The 17,691-nt window shown below is 52.6% G+C and overlaps 4 protein-coding genes across 4 annotated transcripts; 2 read left to right on the top strand and 2 right to left on the bottom strand.

The window, feature by feature from the left end:
* Positions 1-307: 307 nt before the first annotated feature.
* Positions 308-3,173, bottom strand: A1O3_06191 (uncharacterized protein; the record flags this gene model as incomplete). Its single annotated transcript, XM_007736311.1, has 5 exons — positions 308-2,128; positions 2,187-2,799; positions 2,846-2,931; positions 2,983-3,075; positions 3,138-3,173. The coding sequence occupies 5 exons, from the start codon at positions 3,171-3,173 to the stop codon at positions 308-310; spliced, it is 2,649 nt and encodes an 882-aa protein (XP_007734501.1).
* Positions 3,174-3,759: 586 nt separating this feature from the next.
* A1O3_06190 (CMGC/CDK protein kinase) lies at positions 3,760-4,929 on the top strand (the record flags this gene model as incomplete). The annotated part of the gene is made up of 2 exons (XM_007736310.1): positions 3,760-3,855; positions 3,904-4,929. 2 exons carry the CDS (start codon positions 3,760-3,762, stop codon positions 4,927-4,929), a joined length of 1,122 nt encoding a protein of 373 aa, XP_007734500.1.
* Positions 4,930-6,934: 2,005 nt separating this feature from the next.
* Positions 6,935-8,767, top strand: A1O3_06189 (uncharacterized protein; the record flags this gene model as incomplete). The annotated part of the gene is made up of 2 exons (XM_007736309.1): positions 6,935-8,200; positions 8,252-8,767. 2 exons carry the CDS (start codon positions 6,935-6,937, stop codon positions 8,765-8,767), a joined length of 1,782 nt encoding a protein of 593 aa, XP_007734499.1.
* Positions 8,768-12,030: 3,263 nt separating this feature from the next.
* On the bottom strand, positions 12,031-12,795 carry A1O3_06188 (uncharacterized protein; the record flags this gene model as incomplete). Its single annotated transcript, XM_007736308.1, has 1 exon — positions 12,031-12,795. The coding sequence occupies one exon, from the start codon at positions 12,793-12,795 to the stop codon at positions 12,031-12,033; it is 765 nt and encodes a 254-aa protein (XP_007734498.1).
* Positions 12,796-17,691: the final 4,896 nt, after the last annotated feature.

Raw genomic sequence — 17,691 nt, 5'->3', positions numbered from 1 at the left:
CGAAGCCGACTCAGACTTCCAAGCCTGATCCCGATCCCAAGTCTTTTAGGAGTCACCATCGCAATCATGGCAAAGAGTCACCATCGCAATCAAGGCAAAAGCAAAAGGCAAAAGGCAAGGGGAGGACTGATCGAGTATCCTGTAGCGACGGAGCTCCCACCAGCTCCTACTAATCTCCGATGCCACACCCTCTATCCATCTCCTACACATTTCTGGTCTGTCGAAATCCAAGTCTGTACAGCGAGCGCACTCGTAGAATCGTCCTGCCTCTTCTCTGCATCTTCTCCCCCCAAAAGGAAAAAGGGACTCAGCTAGCAGTGTATCGTCCACTGACCAGCTTTGTCGTGGTCGGGACAACCTCCCATCGTCTCTCCTCTGCGCTCCCCCGGGCGCTGCCGTCCCCGGTATCATCGGCGAACGGATCAGTGGCATCCTTCTCCGTGTCTTTGTCTCCTCCGGCGAGCAGCTTCTCAATTCCGATCCCACTGGCCGTCCGCCCGGGAATCTCGAACTTCAATTCGACCGTCCCCTTCTTCGGCATGCCGCCTTGCGTCATGAACCGGATCAACAGCCTCTCCTGTTCGGGTTTGATGGTGAGTTCGTTGAAGCGCCATACCACGGCTGACGCTTTGCGGCGGAACGTTGCGCCTTGCGTTGGCGCCATCATGGCCGAAGCTGCTTTGCCGGTCCCTTCGCCCGAGGTATTTAGATTGACAGTGATAATCACATTCTTGAGGGTCAACGAGTCGCCTCCGAAAACAGGATTGAGACTGTACAAGACAATGGCACTGGCCTGCCCTTCAACAACCTGCCAGGCTGGAGTGATTAAGATCGGGCTGTATTGTGCAAGATTGCTCTCTTCAAGGTGCAGCTGGTATTTGAGGCCAATCATTGGGGTCGGTCTCCGAATCGGATGCGTCGATATAGTGTATGAACCGGCTTGTTCCTCTGCTAATGATTCACCAGGGGGCTTGATATGTGTCAGGAAGATCGGATTCGCAGCAATCTTGTCCAGCCGCTCGAAGTGCTGTAATCTGACGATTTCGTGTTCAGTGTCAGAAGAGACGGAAGCGTTGTAGGCAAAAGCCACTTCGCCAAGCACAAAAGACTTGCTGATGCCTGCTTCGGTGAACCATGAATGGACAGTTTCAACCACCGAGGCGTTGAGACCCGGTTCATGAACGTCAACATGTTGACTTGGACCAACAAGACTTTGCGAAGAATGGATGGAAGTCGTGTCGGAGCCTACGCCATGCTCCTCATGAAGTATAGCAGGGGCAGGTGCCCGTTGTATGGGGGAAGCAAGGACATTGTCGGGCGAACCGGGGCCCGGCGGGATGGAAACAGGTGGGCCGGCGCGTGGAGCAGAAGACGGAGTTCCAAAAGTGTCGGTGTGACTGGGCACATATATGGTGTTTCGAACATCTCGTCGGCCCCTCACGCTGCCTTGGACCCGATTGAGACCTGAATTCTGCGCTTGGGTTCTGAGCTGGTTGGCCATGTTATTCATGGCGAGTTGAGCCTCGCTTTCGTCTTCTTGTATTGGCTCGTCCCGAATCTTGAAATTGCGTGCCGAATCATCCACAGCAATATGCGGGACAGACGAATCTGGCTGTGTCTGGATTGGAGATCTTGGAGTTGGCGAGGAAGGTTGTTGTACCGAAGAGGACTGAGATGGGGGAACTTGGGTCCATGGCGAGCCCCCTGCGTCGAGCAGTGCTGGTTGACTAGGAGGAACCTCCGCATTCGATTCCAGATGAGCTTGAGACGGTTCTACACCGTTAGGAGTGGGAATCAGCGATTCCGGCTCAGCGTGGATTGGCAGCTCGTGTCTGATAGGTAGGTCGCCCCGCCTGTCGTGCGAAATTGATGATGCCGGTCGCTCACCCCGGGATATACTTGGAGCCAGGTCTTCTCCTGTCTCTTCCAAGTCCTGGAAACTCCGAGAGGAATTCCCCCGTCTAAACGGGGCGAAGGACCTTGTCCTCCTCTTTTCCTCTGTTGATTGCGGAGGGATTGGAGGCACCACACTCTTTCTTCGGCCCATGACTGTACCGAGACGTTTGAGACCACCCAGCCTGTGCTTCTCTTTGTGTGGAGTTGTATCAGGAACTATAGAATGGTTAGACTATTTAATGAGTCTCTCGTATGGACTTACGTGGAGTCGCTATGTCCTGTGCCGCAACAGAGTTGGAACGCTGGCTATGTCTGTCGTCTGCATGTCGCGGCGGAGGTGGTGTTGGTGGAGAACGGATCTGAGAGCTGGGAGGTCTTGCACTGGTTGCCGCAGAGCTGCGTCTTCTCATAGTACTGCTGCTCTCCCGGTCGTTCCTTGTGGCGAAGGCCTTGATCTCATCTGCAGTTTCGAGGTTGAGGAGTGCGTTCAGACAGGACTCCGCACTCAGTCTGTTCTTTTCAATAGCGTCCACTTCGTGGGTCTGAAACTGTGTAAGGACGTCTCTCAAGTGGTTGATTCTCGTCTCATCCAATGCTTGAAGCTGCTCAAAAACGTAGGGCGCCTGTGACTCCCACTGACGCGATGCGTCCTCCACTGCAGAGCTTGCGGTATCAGTTCTCCTGCCACCTTTTGCAGCCCTTTTCTGGGCATGAATCAGCTCTTTGGCGATGGCGTTCAGATTGCCCTGGGTTGACACAAGCGCCTGCATTTCTTTGTTTCGGGAGCCAAAACTCCTCAACGGTTTCTCGACGTCGCTTTCAATCTTGGCCGCGAGTGTTTCGTGCGAGGCGGCCAGGTTCTCCGTGCCGGAAACGATGCGCTGCCATGGCGTCTGGAAAATACTGCACACTTCAGTACAAGATCACGGTACAGGAGGTATAGCCGTACCCAAGGGCTGCGGCCCCATCTTGTTGTGGCCTGCGCGCAAGCTTCCGCAGTCCCGCGACATATGCTTCTTCGACTTTTCGACGTTCCTAATGTGAGGTTAGTGGATGCCGTTGCGAACCCCGACCAGATAGGCTGACCTGGAGCCAGTCGGCGATATCGTTGTTGATCTTTGAGATGATAGAGACGCGATCGTTGAGCAGCGTTATGGCTTGCTCCGGTTGCAATGAGGCCTGGCGCAATTGAGAGTCAGTTGGAGATTCGGAGCCTGCGGGTGGTGGTAGAAAAGCCAGACCAGGAGAGTTGGATACTCTGTTCGTGAGAACTCCATGCTGAAGGTCGCCCAGGTGTCCTTCAAGCTCTAATAAGAGTTGATTAGATTGTCAGAGCATGTGGGACAAAATGGCGTGGCCGAACTCGTCGCAAACAATCGAAGATGCATCGAGTCTTGTTGTCGGTCCAGTCCGGATATTGGATTACCTAAAGTTACGGTGCAGCATCGGGCTCAGGGGAAGGATTTCGGTGGAGTATATAGGCGGATAGGCAGTATGTTTCCCTTCGGTGCCGGTACCTGAGACATGCGCGCTTTCGTTTCGTGCGGAGCGTCAATCCAATTTCAGTCTCTGCCGGTGGTCTTGTCTGATTCAAGATGCTGACCAGATGATGAGATGAAATTCTTGCCCACCATGTGTTCACTTGCTGCCGGTGTTAACGCTAATAACCAGATCCTGACATTGAATCAACGTTAAAAGCACAAGACATATGTGGCCTGAACACACTCTGACCGATAAGTAATCGGCAGAATCGATCAAGATGCCAGTTGACATCAGCTTCGCCGATAGACTGAGCAACATAGTGTCACTGTGAGGAGGCAGAAGAGCCAGTACTACTTCATGTGGATATTGATTTCTTACAGGATGAATGTATTCCTATCTGCCGGCCAAGAGGCAAATGAGGCTCGCAAGGCAGCTAGAGAGGTCGAAGACGAAATCCTCAAGGCCGCTTCTTCACCTGTACGGTGCCCTGAGACAGAACCGCGGAATGCCTATTGACCATTACAGGATGAGTATCAGAACGCCATCAAAGAAGCGATCACGGGCCTGCAAGGGCCTCCGTCAGACAGTCCGGAGCAACATGAGCAGCCCGAGGGGCCTGAGATATTGAATACTGAAGGGCCCAGCATTGGAGGTTATCAATATGCCACATTTCACGCTGCTGGCCAGACGTCTACCATCTTCAAGGCGCAGGCCAAGGACAGCATGGCAGCCGTAAAGATTGTGGCGCTCAAGGTCACGTATCCAGCGATGATGAAACCACCACACCATTCTGAAAGAGAGGCTCGACTGCTCGTCAAGGCTCGTCACACTCATGTCGTCCCGCTCTTGGAGACAATTCGCGAGTCTGGCGGTCGGTTTGTTCTCGTCTTCCCATTTCTTCGGCAGGATTTGGAGAATCTTCTCCGGTCGGGAAGCCTGGACAAAGCGCAGGCCAGCATGATCGTGCTTGGGCTCTTCAAGGCTTTAGAACATATTCATGCTCTAGGTATCATTCACAGAGATGTGAAGCCGTCTAACATCCTGCTTAAGACAATGAACGGTCCCGTCTACCTGGCAGACTTTGGGATTGCGTGGTCGCCAGACGACAAAGATTCCGAAGCAGCAGACGCCAAAATTACCGACGTCGGCACAACCTGCTATAGACCACCCGAACTGCTGTTCGGTGATCGATCATACGACACCTCATTGGACATGTGGGCAGCAGGATGTGTTGTGGCAGAGATTGTCAGGGAGGGCCACGAGCCCATCTTTGATGCAGGGCCCGTGGGAAGTGAACTTGGGTTGATCAAGTCCATCTTCACCACGCTTGGCACACCAGATGACCATGGGTGGCCGTCAGCTAGGAAATATCCTGACTGGGGCAAAATGCGATTCCAGGCCTTCCCTGCCAAACCTTGGAAAGATATCCTTCTGGGTGCTACAGGACAAGCTATCGATTTTGTCAGCAAGACTGTTTGCTATGAGTCCACTTGGAGGCTGACTGCTAAGCAAGCCCTGGAGCATGAACTCGCTTCTCAAATCATAAGATGAAAGCTATACAGAGTAGATGGGAGGTATTGCCTACGCAGCGAACTAGCAAGCAGTGGGATAGCAGCGGGACTCGTCCTGTCAAATTTGTCCTCTTGAGCCTTTGTCATTACCGAGCCTCGTATAGTTGCACAATGGTAGATTTTGGCTGTGGAAGGGAGGCAATTCGCAAAGAATAAAATGCCATCATTCCAAGCGCTGAGTGACAGCTTAGGAAGCCTGCTTCTGACAGCCGACAGGCCAGAGAAATTTCCTGGTCTTTTTTTGTGAGGTATTTTCTGAACACTGCCGCCATTTTCCGGAGTTCAAAGCAGAAACAGCTTCTTGGGTGCATCACAGTCAGTCCTCCTTCTTTCCGGTCATGACCTCCCAGCCCTCAACCAGTCATTAGGACAATCGGAGATCGGTAGGAAGAAGGAAGGACGTGGACACCTCATGAGCGGAAAAACAACCAGCACGAGAGCGTGCACAAGCTCAAATGACAGATGAAGGTCAGCAGCAGGCGAAAAACGCGACATCAGTGGATGATTTGGATAGATTGGTACACAAGAGTGTGGGACGAAGGCGGAAAGCGAGTGGATGGCGATTGTGAAAGAGCGCAACCCGCAATCTGCAATCTTGTGGTGACAGGGAATTGGTGGTCGAGACAGCCAACAGGCAGCCGATCTCCGTTAAGCCATGCACCCCATGGTTATGATTATTGAAAATAATGATGCTTGTCAAACTGTCTGCCAAGTTAAAGAGGCGAGCTTCTTGCAACCACTACGATGTAGTACGCCGAGCACAGGGTGCCGGTACATCGAGGATGATGGTGTGTTGGCGAATCTGAAGTGAGACCATGGATGGATGGGCGCAGGCATGCAATAATAATACCTGGGCACCTACTAGGTAATAATTAACCCCTGAATCACTATTATTTTGATTTATCCAGGCACCATGGGACTCATTAGGTCCCTAGTAGGAGTTGTGCTTATGACGGCTTGTCGCAGGGCTTAGGAGGCTAAGTCCGATGCATCACGGCCTCCGAGGCAAATTGAACAGGCATCTGATATCCATATAACGAACAGGTCTCACCAACGATCACCATCTGTCTGTCATGTATCTCGTCGGATGGCTCATATGTGTCGACTGTCGACTGTCCACTGTCCACTGTGCAGACTCCAGACCCCGAGTGGTGAAGGTCATTAATGACTGTAACATGGTCATCGCGATCGAATGTCACTGCTGCCATCTTCGGCGCAATCTCACTAAATGCTGCAGGTACCTCGCCCGCCAAACCCGTTCCAGGCCTAGGCGCCGTAGTGGCTTGCTTCTAATCCAGGAACCCCAATCAGCGGCGCCCAACCCTGGCTGCTTAGGCTTCTTAGGTGCTGCCTTCCTCCTCCTCCCGCCTGTTAGCTGCCTGTTAGCTGCCTGACTTGAATCCACCGTCAATTCCCGTTGCCCACCCCGGCTCCGCTTCTCGCTTCTCGAATCTCTTGCAACTGCGTCTCGTCCAACACTGAAATGCGTCCATCAAACCACTTCCCCCAGCGCCGCGTCAGTTAACTGAAATAACTAATTGCAACGCACTTCAATTCTTCAGCTCCGCGCCTTTGCCCGGTTTTGCTCTGCGTGTTTCGCACAGCCCATCGGACTGTGTAGCGCTTCTTTCAACTTTTGTTCCTCTATTCATTCAATTCAATTCACGAGTCGTATTGTCGCCCCTCCTTAATCGACAATACCCAGTCTCTCCTTATCACCCGACCCGACTCTCTTTAACACCTGACTCAAAGCTATTCAATTCGCAGTCAGAATCACAATCACAATCATCAGCGGCGCTGCAACGCCTCTTGTGCCTTTATCAGCTTGTCCCCCGGAGATCGAAAACAACTCCCTCTTCATCGGTGACGGCAAGAAACATCCATTTGGCACCATACGGGCCGCTTGAAGAGATCTGAGATCCGATAATCAAGAACACAATATGGCTCACGCACACGCACACGCACACGAATTCTTCCACGAGAGAATGGCCGAGTTGGCAAGACGGCAGGAGGGCGTAAGTGTGGTCGGAGGCACCGTCTATTCCGTCGTCTATGTAACGGCGTCGCCTACCTTCACTGGCGTTATTGGGGGCTTTACAACACTCACAGATGCATCGGCGCAGGCCAGTGAGACAGAGGCAGCCAGTGCGGCATCGACATCGCCAACACTCGAATTCTCCACCGCTCCAACCGAAACTGTATTTGCCCAGGACTCGTCTACTTCGGCGAGCAGTCTCATCTCACCGGCGACCACCTCCCTGAATGCCTTTACCACATCCTCGGGCCTTTCCGGCAGCAACACTGCTGGAGGGTCTGTTGCCCCTGCTTCTGCCACTGCGGGCTCCTCGTCAGACAAGTCAGGCTCATCCAGTGGTGGAATGTCTACCGGCGCGAAAGCCGGCATCGCCATTGGTGTTATTGCAGTCGTCGGTCTTTTCGCTGTTTTCTTGCTCTGGCTTCTTGGAAAGAAGAGGAAAGCACGTGAAGCTCAAGCGAACAAAGACAATGAAAAATCCACCTACGGCGCTGGTGCCGGTGCTGCTACCGAGATGGTCAACAGGAGTCCAACGGTCTCCAGTACTGCCGCTCCACGACTGAGCCTGCGGCCTGTGTCACGAATGATGCCAGAATTCATGGGCAACGCCTCGAAGGGTAGACTTAGCAACGGCAACCTTTTGAACACAATCGGGGAGTCACGAGCTGCTCCATCTCGAAACTTGACTCCATCCCCTCAACCGCGCGGTCCAAGCCCTACTCCTAAGCTGTCTCAAGACCAGAACCCCAGCAACCCATTCGCCGACCCTCAGAATCCTTTCGCCGACCCTGAGAAGCCGATCCAAGCTCCCCAACCGGTTGTTGTCGCCCCAGCTGTTGCCAGACCTGCCCCGGTCGCTCCACTTGCTGAAGCGGCCGCGGCCGCCATGGCTGCTTCTGCTGCTACCGCGGTTGTTGCTGGAACTCAGCCCAAGCCATCTAGCCCAGACGTCGCAAAAGGCCCTGAACCATCCGCAGCAGTTAGTCCGGCTGTCGTCCCATCAGCTGTAGCTGCACCAGTTGAGTCGGTCCGGCGACAAAGTTCATCCACAGCTCCTTCAACACCGGTCCAGCCAGCTCCGGTTGCAGAGGGCGCTGAGCCACCGTCCGGCAACGTCTACCGCGTCTTGATGGACTTCAAGCCTTCCATGGACGATGAACTCGAATTGAAAAATGGCCAACTCGTTCGCTTACTGCACGAATATGATGATGGATGGGTAGGTGACACTGATATGCATGAAATGTACACTAGCTTACCTTGTTTTCAGGCTCTCTGTATCCGACTTGACCGCTCTCAGCAAGGCGTCGTCCCGAGAACTTGCCTTGCAGCCAAACCGTCCAAGCCAAAACCATCTCACCTGAACCAGTATGCTCGTCCACCCCCTCCAGGGCAAGGTCCAATGTCCCGACCCATGTCACCAGCCGGTGGCCCGCCCGGCCGGAACGGCCCCAACTTTAACGGCCCGCGACCTGGTATGCCTCCTCAGAGCCCGGTGACAGCTGGTGCAAGATCAATGAGCCCTGCCGGTGCCAGGAGTCCCATGCCTCTCGTTGCAAGACCCATGAGTCCTGGCCACTTCAACCAAGCTCCTCGACCATTGTCCCCGGGACCTCGATCACATGCAAAGCGCAGCATGTCACCAGATCCGTACGGAGGTAGAGGACCTGCGCCAATGGCTGTGGTGAATCGACGACGAAGCAACTCGGCTAGCAATTTCCAGGATCGACGCACCTCTCCTGCTGGACCATCCAAACTTGGACCGGGGCCTGGTATTGCCTTGTAATTGATGAAGCGCTTCTGCTGAAGGGCTTCTGCGGTGGCGCGGGTTTTTGAGTAACTTCTGCCGCCTTGTGCTCAGCTGGTGGGCAATCCTGCCAATCCTGCCAATCTCAACCGGTGGCCAATCCTACCAATGCCAACCAGCAACCGAAGTCATGGCTGTCATGGCTGCTTGGAACATAGTGAGGGAATATTGGCATCACGGCAACGATATCTTCCCGTACAGTTGAGCGCTTTTGTGCTTGGGCTTGTTTCTTTCGACTTCAAGTTTAGCTTTCCTTTCTGGCCTCGACAAGTTGACCCTCGCGAGGAGTGTTAGATTCAAGGCAGTGGATGTTAGGTGCTCTGGAGCTCTTTGCAATTATGTAAATAACGAGGAATGGGCGTCTATGGAAGCGAGGATGCACACTGGTGCACACTATGGTGCGATACTGGGAGACATAGATAACACCCACGTCGATGCTCAATAATATCAGTCTGGTAGAGTGTTTGAGTACGGAGTACTTGTACAGAGTACGGATATTGTTATTGCTTTGGGCATGTGTGCAGTGTGCAGCCTCATTGGTACTGACCGGTGCCCTACACATACCAGGTGGCTGATTTCACCCTTACACATTATTCCCTAGTCGTTGATTTCACCGCCATAAGGATGACTGGTGCCGGTGCCAGCAATGGTGGTATTAAATAAGACTTTGGCTTTGCTTTCCTTCCTATGCTTCCAATCGACGTTCTCGGACAGACCTATGACTTCGGGCGAAAGATGAAGGATAAAGAGTCTACTTCACTACCTGACCACTGGGTGCTGCCACTGTCACTAGTAATTGCTATACGGCACGTAGTATTTACTATGTGTATGATGTATGATGTATGTTCGTCCAGAGTATACGGATATGTAGTTCGTAATTGATCAGGAGTTGATTACTACTGCCTATACTCTGATTATACTTCCTCACCGAGTCTGACTCTTGACTCTCGTCTAGGATTCGAACAATGATTGGATGTGGTCGCCTGGACACTCGACACATCATACCTGAGATACGTGCCTTGCTGGGCAGTACTGCTCTATACTTAGATGTCCCCCGCCAACGAGCCACACACACACACACACACACACACACACACACACACACACACACACACACACACACACACACACACACACACACACACACACAATCATGGCTTGCAAGTACGTACTTACATTAGTACTTCGTACTTACCAGTAGAAGAGTGGCAGAACCCAGAATCCAGCATCCAGCATCCAGCCTCCAGCATCCAGCCTCCAGCATCCAGCCTCCAGCATACTCTGGCCCAGTAATGTAGTAAGTAATGCAGTAATATAGTGCAGCTGCCACGCGCAAGCCAGACTCTTCCGTCTTTGGTAGAGATCTCTATACAAAACACTACAGAATACGGACACTGTATCCAGAAACCAGAATCTTCCTTCGTCGCATCTCTTTCAGTTCGTGCATACATACACCGTAACTGGGTAGGTTACTCTACAGCAGTAGTAGTTAGGACATGTGGTTTGAAGTCCGAACTTAGAACCCCTCGGCCCCGAGGCTGGACCTTCAGCCGACTATCGATCCGTCCGTCCGTCCGTCCGGCCGTCCGTCCACAATAATAGTGCAGCCTGAGTGACAACGAACAACGAACAACACAACGATAATAGTGCATATAGCGAATATCGACAACGACAATGACGGCCATCAGGCACTGGCATGGAATTGTATTGGCATTGGCGTAATACTTCGACAGAGTCTGAATTAGTACTCCGTACTCCGTACTGAAAGCCATGATAGGATCGTACTCCGTATCCGTACATCAATGAATAAAATACCAGGTGAGGTACGACCTAGGTACGACTACAATCTAGGGTTAGGGTTAGGGTTAGGGTTATGGACGGAGATAAATTACGACGGAGTTATCTAGGTAACCTACTCCAGCCCAAAGTCCACAGTATTGGCCTGGCCTGGCCTGGACCTCGGCACGACCGGCCGGTTGCCCTGAGCGGCCAATAAACCACAAACCAATAAACCAATAAACCAATAACCAAATAAATCGAGGACTAGTATTCGTATTTGTATTTGGCCTAGACATCGTACCACCGTCCTGGCAGCGAGTCTAGAGTCCAGAGTCAGAGTCAGAGTCTGGAATCTAGACTCTTCTTTGTCAAAATATGAATGGATTAGATTGATGATTGATGGTTGTGATTATACTATTGGAGATTATTGCAGCGTACACTGTACAGAGTAGGTATGGAGTACGCATACTAGGGTCTCAGAACACTGGACAAACCAACACGCCAACACCAACACTCCAGTGGAACGTGGGAAAGAAACTCCAATAAGGTAATCATCACAGGACACAATTAACTGTGTGCTCCGTACATGTATATAGTCAAATTGAATCAAACCATACCAACCAAATCAAATCGTATCAACCAGACCAAATCAAACCAAATCAAATAAACCAAACCAAACCAATCAAACAAACTATACTAAACCAAGCCAACCCAACAGTCATACGCGCTCGCTCGCTCTCTCGGCCGTCCGGCTTCTCCCAAGGCCGCACTTCCGTCCCTCGAGCGCCTTTTTACGATGCCGAGCCCGAGCGGAGACCCCTGCTTAGCCTGCTTAGTGGGTTTGGCCTCGCTATTACTCGTACTTGTGCTAGCTCGGCCGATGATCAGCGTGACTCACTCTTAAGCCCATCGGGCCATCGGGTTTTCTGTGGGGAATCGGGCAAAAATTGCATCGGCTCCAGGCACAAATCCGCCGATTACCGTATTACCGTGTAGGGCTTCACGATGTTGACAGCTTCACGATGTTCACAGCTTCATCAGAACAGACTCATGTTTGGAGTGAGATACATGTTTGGAGATATCATGTTTTTGAGTCTCAACCTCTTCATCAGAGGGAGAACTATCTTTAGTACATAGAGTAGAGTCATTTTGAAATCAATCTCCAGTGTCTGCAAGCATTCTCCATAGAAATCATCACTCACGACTCAATGCTTTCCTGTGCTGGCTGAAGCCACGACTACCAGGTCGGCAACGATGTCTGAGGTGATGTTCCCGTGTCGAATGCTTGAGACCTGGTGGATTTCCTTTTTGATTCCCCTGATCGGTTTCCAAAACGGATCAAACGGAAAATGTAAATAAATGCGCCATACCATGCTTCTTCCTGTAATGTCGATGCCAGATTCGCTCGAAACGCTCGGGTATCACTCGCTCAAATGTCGTCAAGGGCGGTCAATCAACCTGCTCTAATAGGCAGCGATTATGGTCGGCTGTTGCCTTGATGGAAGATAGAAGCCTTGTTGCTCCATTGCTTCCGAGTCGGCGGGTGATAATGAGGTCGTGTCTTTGGCATCGTAGTAGGAAGTGGTGGCTATGGCTTGCCGTTGCTTTTCACTCAGCACCTCTAACGAGTTCGAGGGCGGTGAAGGAGGCATGTGGTCGTCATCCGAGTCGGACGAATCCGTGTCCAGACTCAGTTCAGGCGGTGAATGTCGAGAGGCAGTTCGGGTGAGTGAGAGGTCCCCATCGGTCTCATCATCTTCCTCCATGTCCGAGTCCAACTCAATGGTGGTGATGTTGGTGGCTGACTTCTCCTCTTCGTCCTCGGATTCCTCATCGGTACTGTCGGCATCCTCAGCCTTCCAGTCCAACTCGGGCTCTTCCACAATGGTTTCAATGCGTGCGTGTCGGCTCTCGTCCTCCTCTTCCTCTTCCTCAGTCTCGTCGGCGGCGGATGATCCGGAGACGATGTTGTTGAACCAGCGTTCTTGCTCCTGCTCGGCAGTGGCCAGATCGAGCATGAGAGAGTCAAGCATGTTGGCGTGTCCGACCAGGAGCCTCAGGTCGTGGTCAGGCCGGGAAGCCTCTTTCGAGAGCTTGCCGCGGGCACTGTGGGCGAGGAAGTAGGTCTGGGTGATGCTCATCTTGAGTTTCTTTTGGGGACGATTGTAAATCGAGTTGCTAGATGTGTCGGTCGCTGTTCCAGCGGAGAAGCTGATTGAGGACGGCATTTTGTTGCAGTGGACGTTCAAGTCTCGGTGTCTCAGTGTGGGTGTGGCTATACGGGCGATGCTTCTGTGCCGTCACAGGGAAGTCCTAGGTGCTCATGAAGGTATTCGTATGTTGTTGACTGTGTTTGTTCGGGACTGTTGTAAGATGGAAGAGGAAGAGGGACTGGCTGAAGGCGGGTGGACCGGTTCTTTTTGTAAAGGTAGGGCGGATGGAGTTAGCGGAACCATGGATGGGTCAGAGCATCGGACTCGCGTTTAAGCCCAGGGAAGGCTATTGCAGAATGGAGATGCCTGAGTAAGAGATGGAGCCGGGCGTGCGTAAAAGCCGAGTGAGGGAGAGGTGTGGACCCGAGAGCCGACCAGGGTGAGAAAGCATGGGCCTGCCGCTGCGAACAGACGTGTGCTCGGCCTTACCGTTCCTCCGCGTAGGGGCGCCCTGGCGAGCACAGTCACCGAGTCATCTGTCAGTCTCTGGCAGGCTGAGAAATCCTCATTGATCATGCCGTCATCTAGCTCGAGGGCCCGGGGCTTCTAAGGCCCCCGTTTCGGCCGTTTCGCGTCTGCCTGAGAGTTCAGTCCCTGCCTAGCAGTACCCAACCTTACCGCCGCCGGAGCCTTGGTTACCTCCGTTCTGGGGCTTGGTTGCTCAGTCAGCGGCTTACGGCCATAACGGCGCCTGGACAGTGGACAGTTTACCACAGTACCAGTGTACACACTCTACGCAGCACTGTAACTTGCCTATTAGGGGCTCCTAGAAGACTCATCATCAACGCTGTTGCTATGGACAGTACAGTGATATCACCAATTGTCCAGCGTCTCTTCGTCAGCATTAGAATTTAGGTAGGATTCTGCTTAGGAGCTCAAGCCCATCTGATTACTTTCTCCACTGCTGGCGGCTGGCTGCTGGCTGTTCTAAGCATGACTCTTGCTGCTTAGCCAGAAACTTTCACCCGCTGATGCTGAGAAATCCCCAACTTCCCTTTTCTCCTCGTGCACCAATGACAGCCACGAATCCCTGTGACTGACCGGGCCTCTTGGTAAGCCATGCGTTGGAATTGCAACTCTGCCAATCGAACTCTAACCTGGCTGATGTTGCTATCCTACATCCATGACCATGGGCGGTGTGCCTGGCTACCACCTTGCACGCTGCTCGCTAATCCAAAGTAATCCTGCACTTTCCCAAACAGCACTGCGTATCCATCGCCAGTTTTGAACTCGACTCACTACGGAGTGCTTTGCAGGCTGGACTGGACCGTTGCAGATGGAAGCCCTCACACGAATCCACGCTGCTTGCGCGATCGATCGACCGATGGCTCGCAACGAGGAGACACAGCCTCGACCGCAGCATGTGCGGTGCGTATCGTTAGGGTTTGGCTTGTCCTGATGATCGTGGGGGCTTACACCGGCTAGTTGAAGCCTGACAGAAGCCTGCTGAGCCCTGAAGGACAAGCTCCAGGGGTTCCTCAGGTCGTCTTAATGCTGACTCTCCCTGTAATGTGTTCATTCACCGCTATCACCGTGCCTACCAGCAACTGCCTGCTCCCGCAAACAATGCCCCGTCGAATCATTTCCAGATCCGTCGCATTTCCAGAATATGGAGCCCCAGCTCGTTTATCGATGATCGCTGCCAGTTCAGGTGAAGTTTGCGAGTCTTTGTCTTTTGGCTGGATTGTGCCACATGCGATGCATCCAAATGGCGGTTGCCTGACACGAGGGGGTTCCCTTACGCGTCCCTCAGTCCAATCCCTGATTCTCTGTCCAGACGGCATAACAATCATACGAGTACGATGAGGGTTGTTCGTCTCCGTGGAGACGGCCTCGCACCACCTGTCGTGTTCGTATGCACTAACTGCAGACGGTGGTACGAACGAAGCCGAAAGCGTATCCCGTATCCCCGTATCGTGTCTTGCCTAAACGCCGAATACGAGACCCCCAGAGTACGGATACGGATAATTGGGATGGGAACCCCTGGCCACCTGAACCTTGGCCACCACCAGTGCACCAGTGCACCTTGGCTCAGGCTCAGACGGAGTCGGACCAAAATTGCACCACCTGCACATTGCACAAAAGGACTCGGAGCAATCTTCGAACGACCGACCGACCGGGCGTCGGAGGCAATAATGTGCATACTCCCAGCTGCGCCAAGTGCATTGGATTTGTGCTGTTCTCAACTGCATCGTTTATTGGCTGCATTGGTTCTAATGCAGTCCAGTAATGCAGCTAATTCCATTGTGCATGGTGCATGGTGCACCGCAGTCTACTTTCTCCTCTGTGCATCTTCCCCCGCCCGAGCAACTGGCCTGTTCGTCCGATTCTCGGTCGCGCTCGGCTTTTCAAACTTGCCTCAGGCGGCCGAGATGCCATGTCAATCCTCCGCAATCCATCCTCGTGACCTGTAAACACGAGTTTCAGCTGTGGCCACTTCCGCCCGCTTCCTTTTCGCGACGAAGACACCCTCATGGCCAGGTATGTCGCGGAGGTCTCTCGGGTATATTCGGCCTCGGGCGGCATGGATGTGTGAACGGGGGCGTGAACATGGACATGGACGAAGATGTTGACGGTGCTGGACGAGGACCCTGAGAAGAGCGGTCACTGTTCGGCGACACGAACAGGAGGCGAGAACATTCAACACACTCACAGTCAGTTTGTGCACCGACGGCTAAAACCGCCGGACCCTGGCACCACAGCGGGGAAGAAACGAGATTCGGGAAGCCTGAAGCAGGCCAGTGGAAGCACAGGGTGATTCGTGTACTTCAGCTGCTGGTCCGCGGTTGCTGGGACGCCCAGGGCCACATCAGACAAAAGCAGCAGGCATAGGCATAGGCATAGGCATAGGCATAGTTAGCCTTGACCTTACATCTCTTGCGCTTCGACTTCTTCACAATCAACTGTGCCCTATTCCTTTTTTTTTTCTGTTTTTTTTCCTCGACAAGGCTTTGCAACAACCTCGCAGCACCGGCCGATTCGGGCATGTGGACTACCCGGTTTCCAGTTACTCCATAGGTATGGGTCCGCAACGGATACGGACAGAGTGGTTCAGTTGACAGTTGGAAAGGCTGGAGCCTTGAGGCTAAGGCCTCGGCGACGATGGATTGCCACTAGGACATAATAGTCTAGATGCCACCGAGTAGGTACAGTCAATTAATTTGTTTGAAAATTGAGTGGAGTTGCGAGTGGAAATGCGAAAGAAATTTCAACTTACGGAGTACGTACATACTACTCCGTACGTACAGAGTAGATGTTGATTACTTCCAGACTACCACTTCCCTACACAAGTTAGCCCAAACGAAGTGTCAGCACGGGAAGAGCTGATGACTCCTCTGGACGGGATGGAGTACGGATGGGATACTCTAGTGCAGTGGATGGCAGGCCACAGATGGACGATGACTGACTCTGACTCTGACTCTTCAGCGTCTCGCGGGCCTTTCCTAATGCGGCATGCTTCGAGAACACCATGCCACATTCCATTCCATTCCAGTCCAGTCCAAGCCTCCCTCCCGCCTCCCGCTTCCCTCGCCTGCCCCTCCTGAGTCTTGAATCCTCGCCAGCTTAGGTACGTAGCTTAGCGCTTCACTGCCTCAGCCCTGCCACGCCCTGCGCGGCCATGATCCACCTATCAATTAGCTGAAGTTCAAAGTCAAAGTCAGAGAGAGTCAGAGTCAGCTTGTTGTAACCCGACCTCAAGCACAGGGCGTGCTTACGGCCGACAGATACTACGGAGTACTATCTATTACCTACTACGTAACTAGGAATTACCTACGTGCTACTACCTAGGTACCATACCAGTACTTTATCACTGCAGCTGAACTACTACCATGTTACGGATCTGGATCTGTACTTTTGCATTGCTCGAAGCACCATGGCAGACACAGTCATCACTCCCACTCCCACTCCCACTCCCACTCCCACTTGCACCCTCATCCTGGATCCTGGATTCTCACACATAAACATACACTCGCATACATCTGACATGGAGGCGGGAGGGGAGAGACGAGAGGAGGGAGGCTGTGCTTCCAGTCAATATCCCCGTACTCTTCAGAGCCTACCAGACAGACAGACAAACAGACAGACGACATGCTTCGACCATGACCATAAGGTAATGAATGCGACGTTGACGTTAGCGAATCCTCATGGCGAAGTTAGTCAACTAGCCATCACCCAACCCCGTCCTCTTTGTTCAGGGTCATCTTGAGTCTCGCGTGGGCTTGCAGGGTGATCTTGAGTCTCGTGTTTGTTCAGGATCATCTTAAGTCTCACGGGGGCTTGACCTGGCCTTGTGGATTATGGCTTATGAAGGCTTTGGGCCACTGGCACCCAAAACCTCTGCATCGTGTACGGAGTACTCATGTACAGATCCAGACAGTGCATCCAAATGCAGATCCAGACTGCATCCCAAAATCACCTACTAATGTCATGGTTGAACTGAGCCTCACACACACACACACTCCCAGAGAGGTAGGATACCTTGTTGTCTTGTCTTTTGATATTAGGGACAGGTCGGATACTACTAAGGTACTTACACCAACACCAACCAACCTATAGAGGTGAGATGGGATCAGATGGCGTCGAGATCCTACGCTACGCTGAGCTGAGCTGTCGCATCCTCACCCGCTTCTTTCCCTACCTTACTGTCTCTTCCCTACCTTACGTGCGTACTGTACTTACTACTGTGCATGTGGACGTGAACATGAATCTCGACATGAATAGGCTCAGGCTGGTATGATGGATGCACCATGATGAAAGAATCTGAACAGAACAGGCCCAGGCTGGTATGATGGATGCGTCTTCATGACAAGTTGGGGCTTGTCTTCTGCCCTCTTCCTGTCCTCTGTCCTCTTCCTGTCCTCTGTCCTCTTCCTGTCCTCTGTCCTCTTCCTGTCCTCTGTCCTCTTCCTG

This window comes from Capronia epimyces (assembly GCF_000585565.1).
Source record: "Capronia epimyces CBS 606.96 chromosome Unknown aczIQ-supercont1.5, whole genome shotgun sequence".
Taxonomy (NCBI): domain Eukaryota; kingdom Fungi; phylum Ascomycota; class Eurotiomycetes; order Chaetothyriales; family Herpotrichiellaceae; genus Capronia; species Capronia epimyces.
Note: the sequence above shows the minus strand (reverse complement) of the source record. Positions and strands in the feature narration are given on the sequence as shown.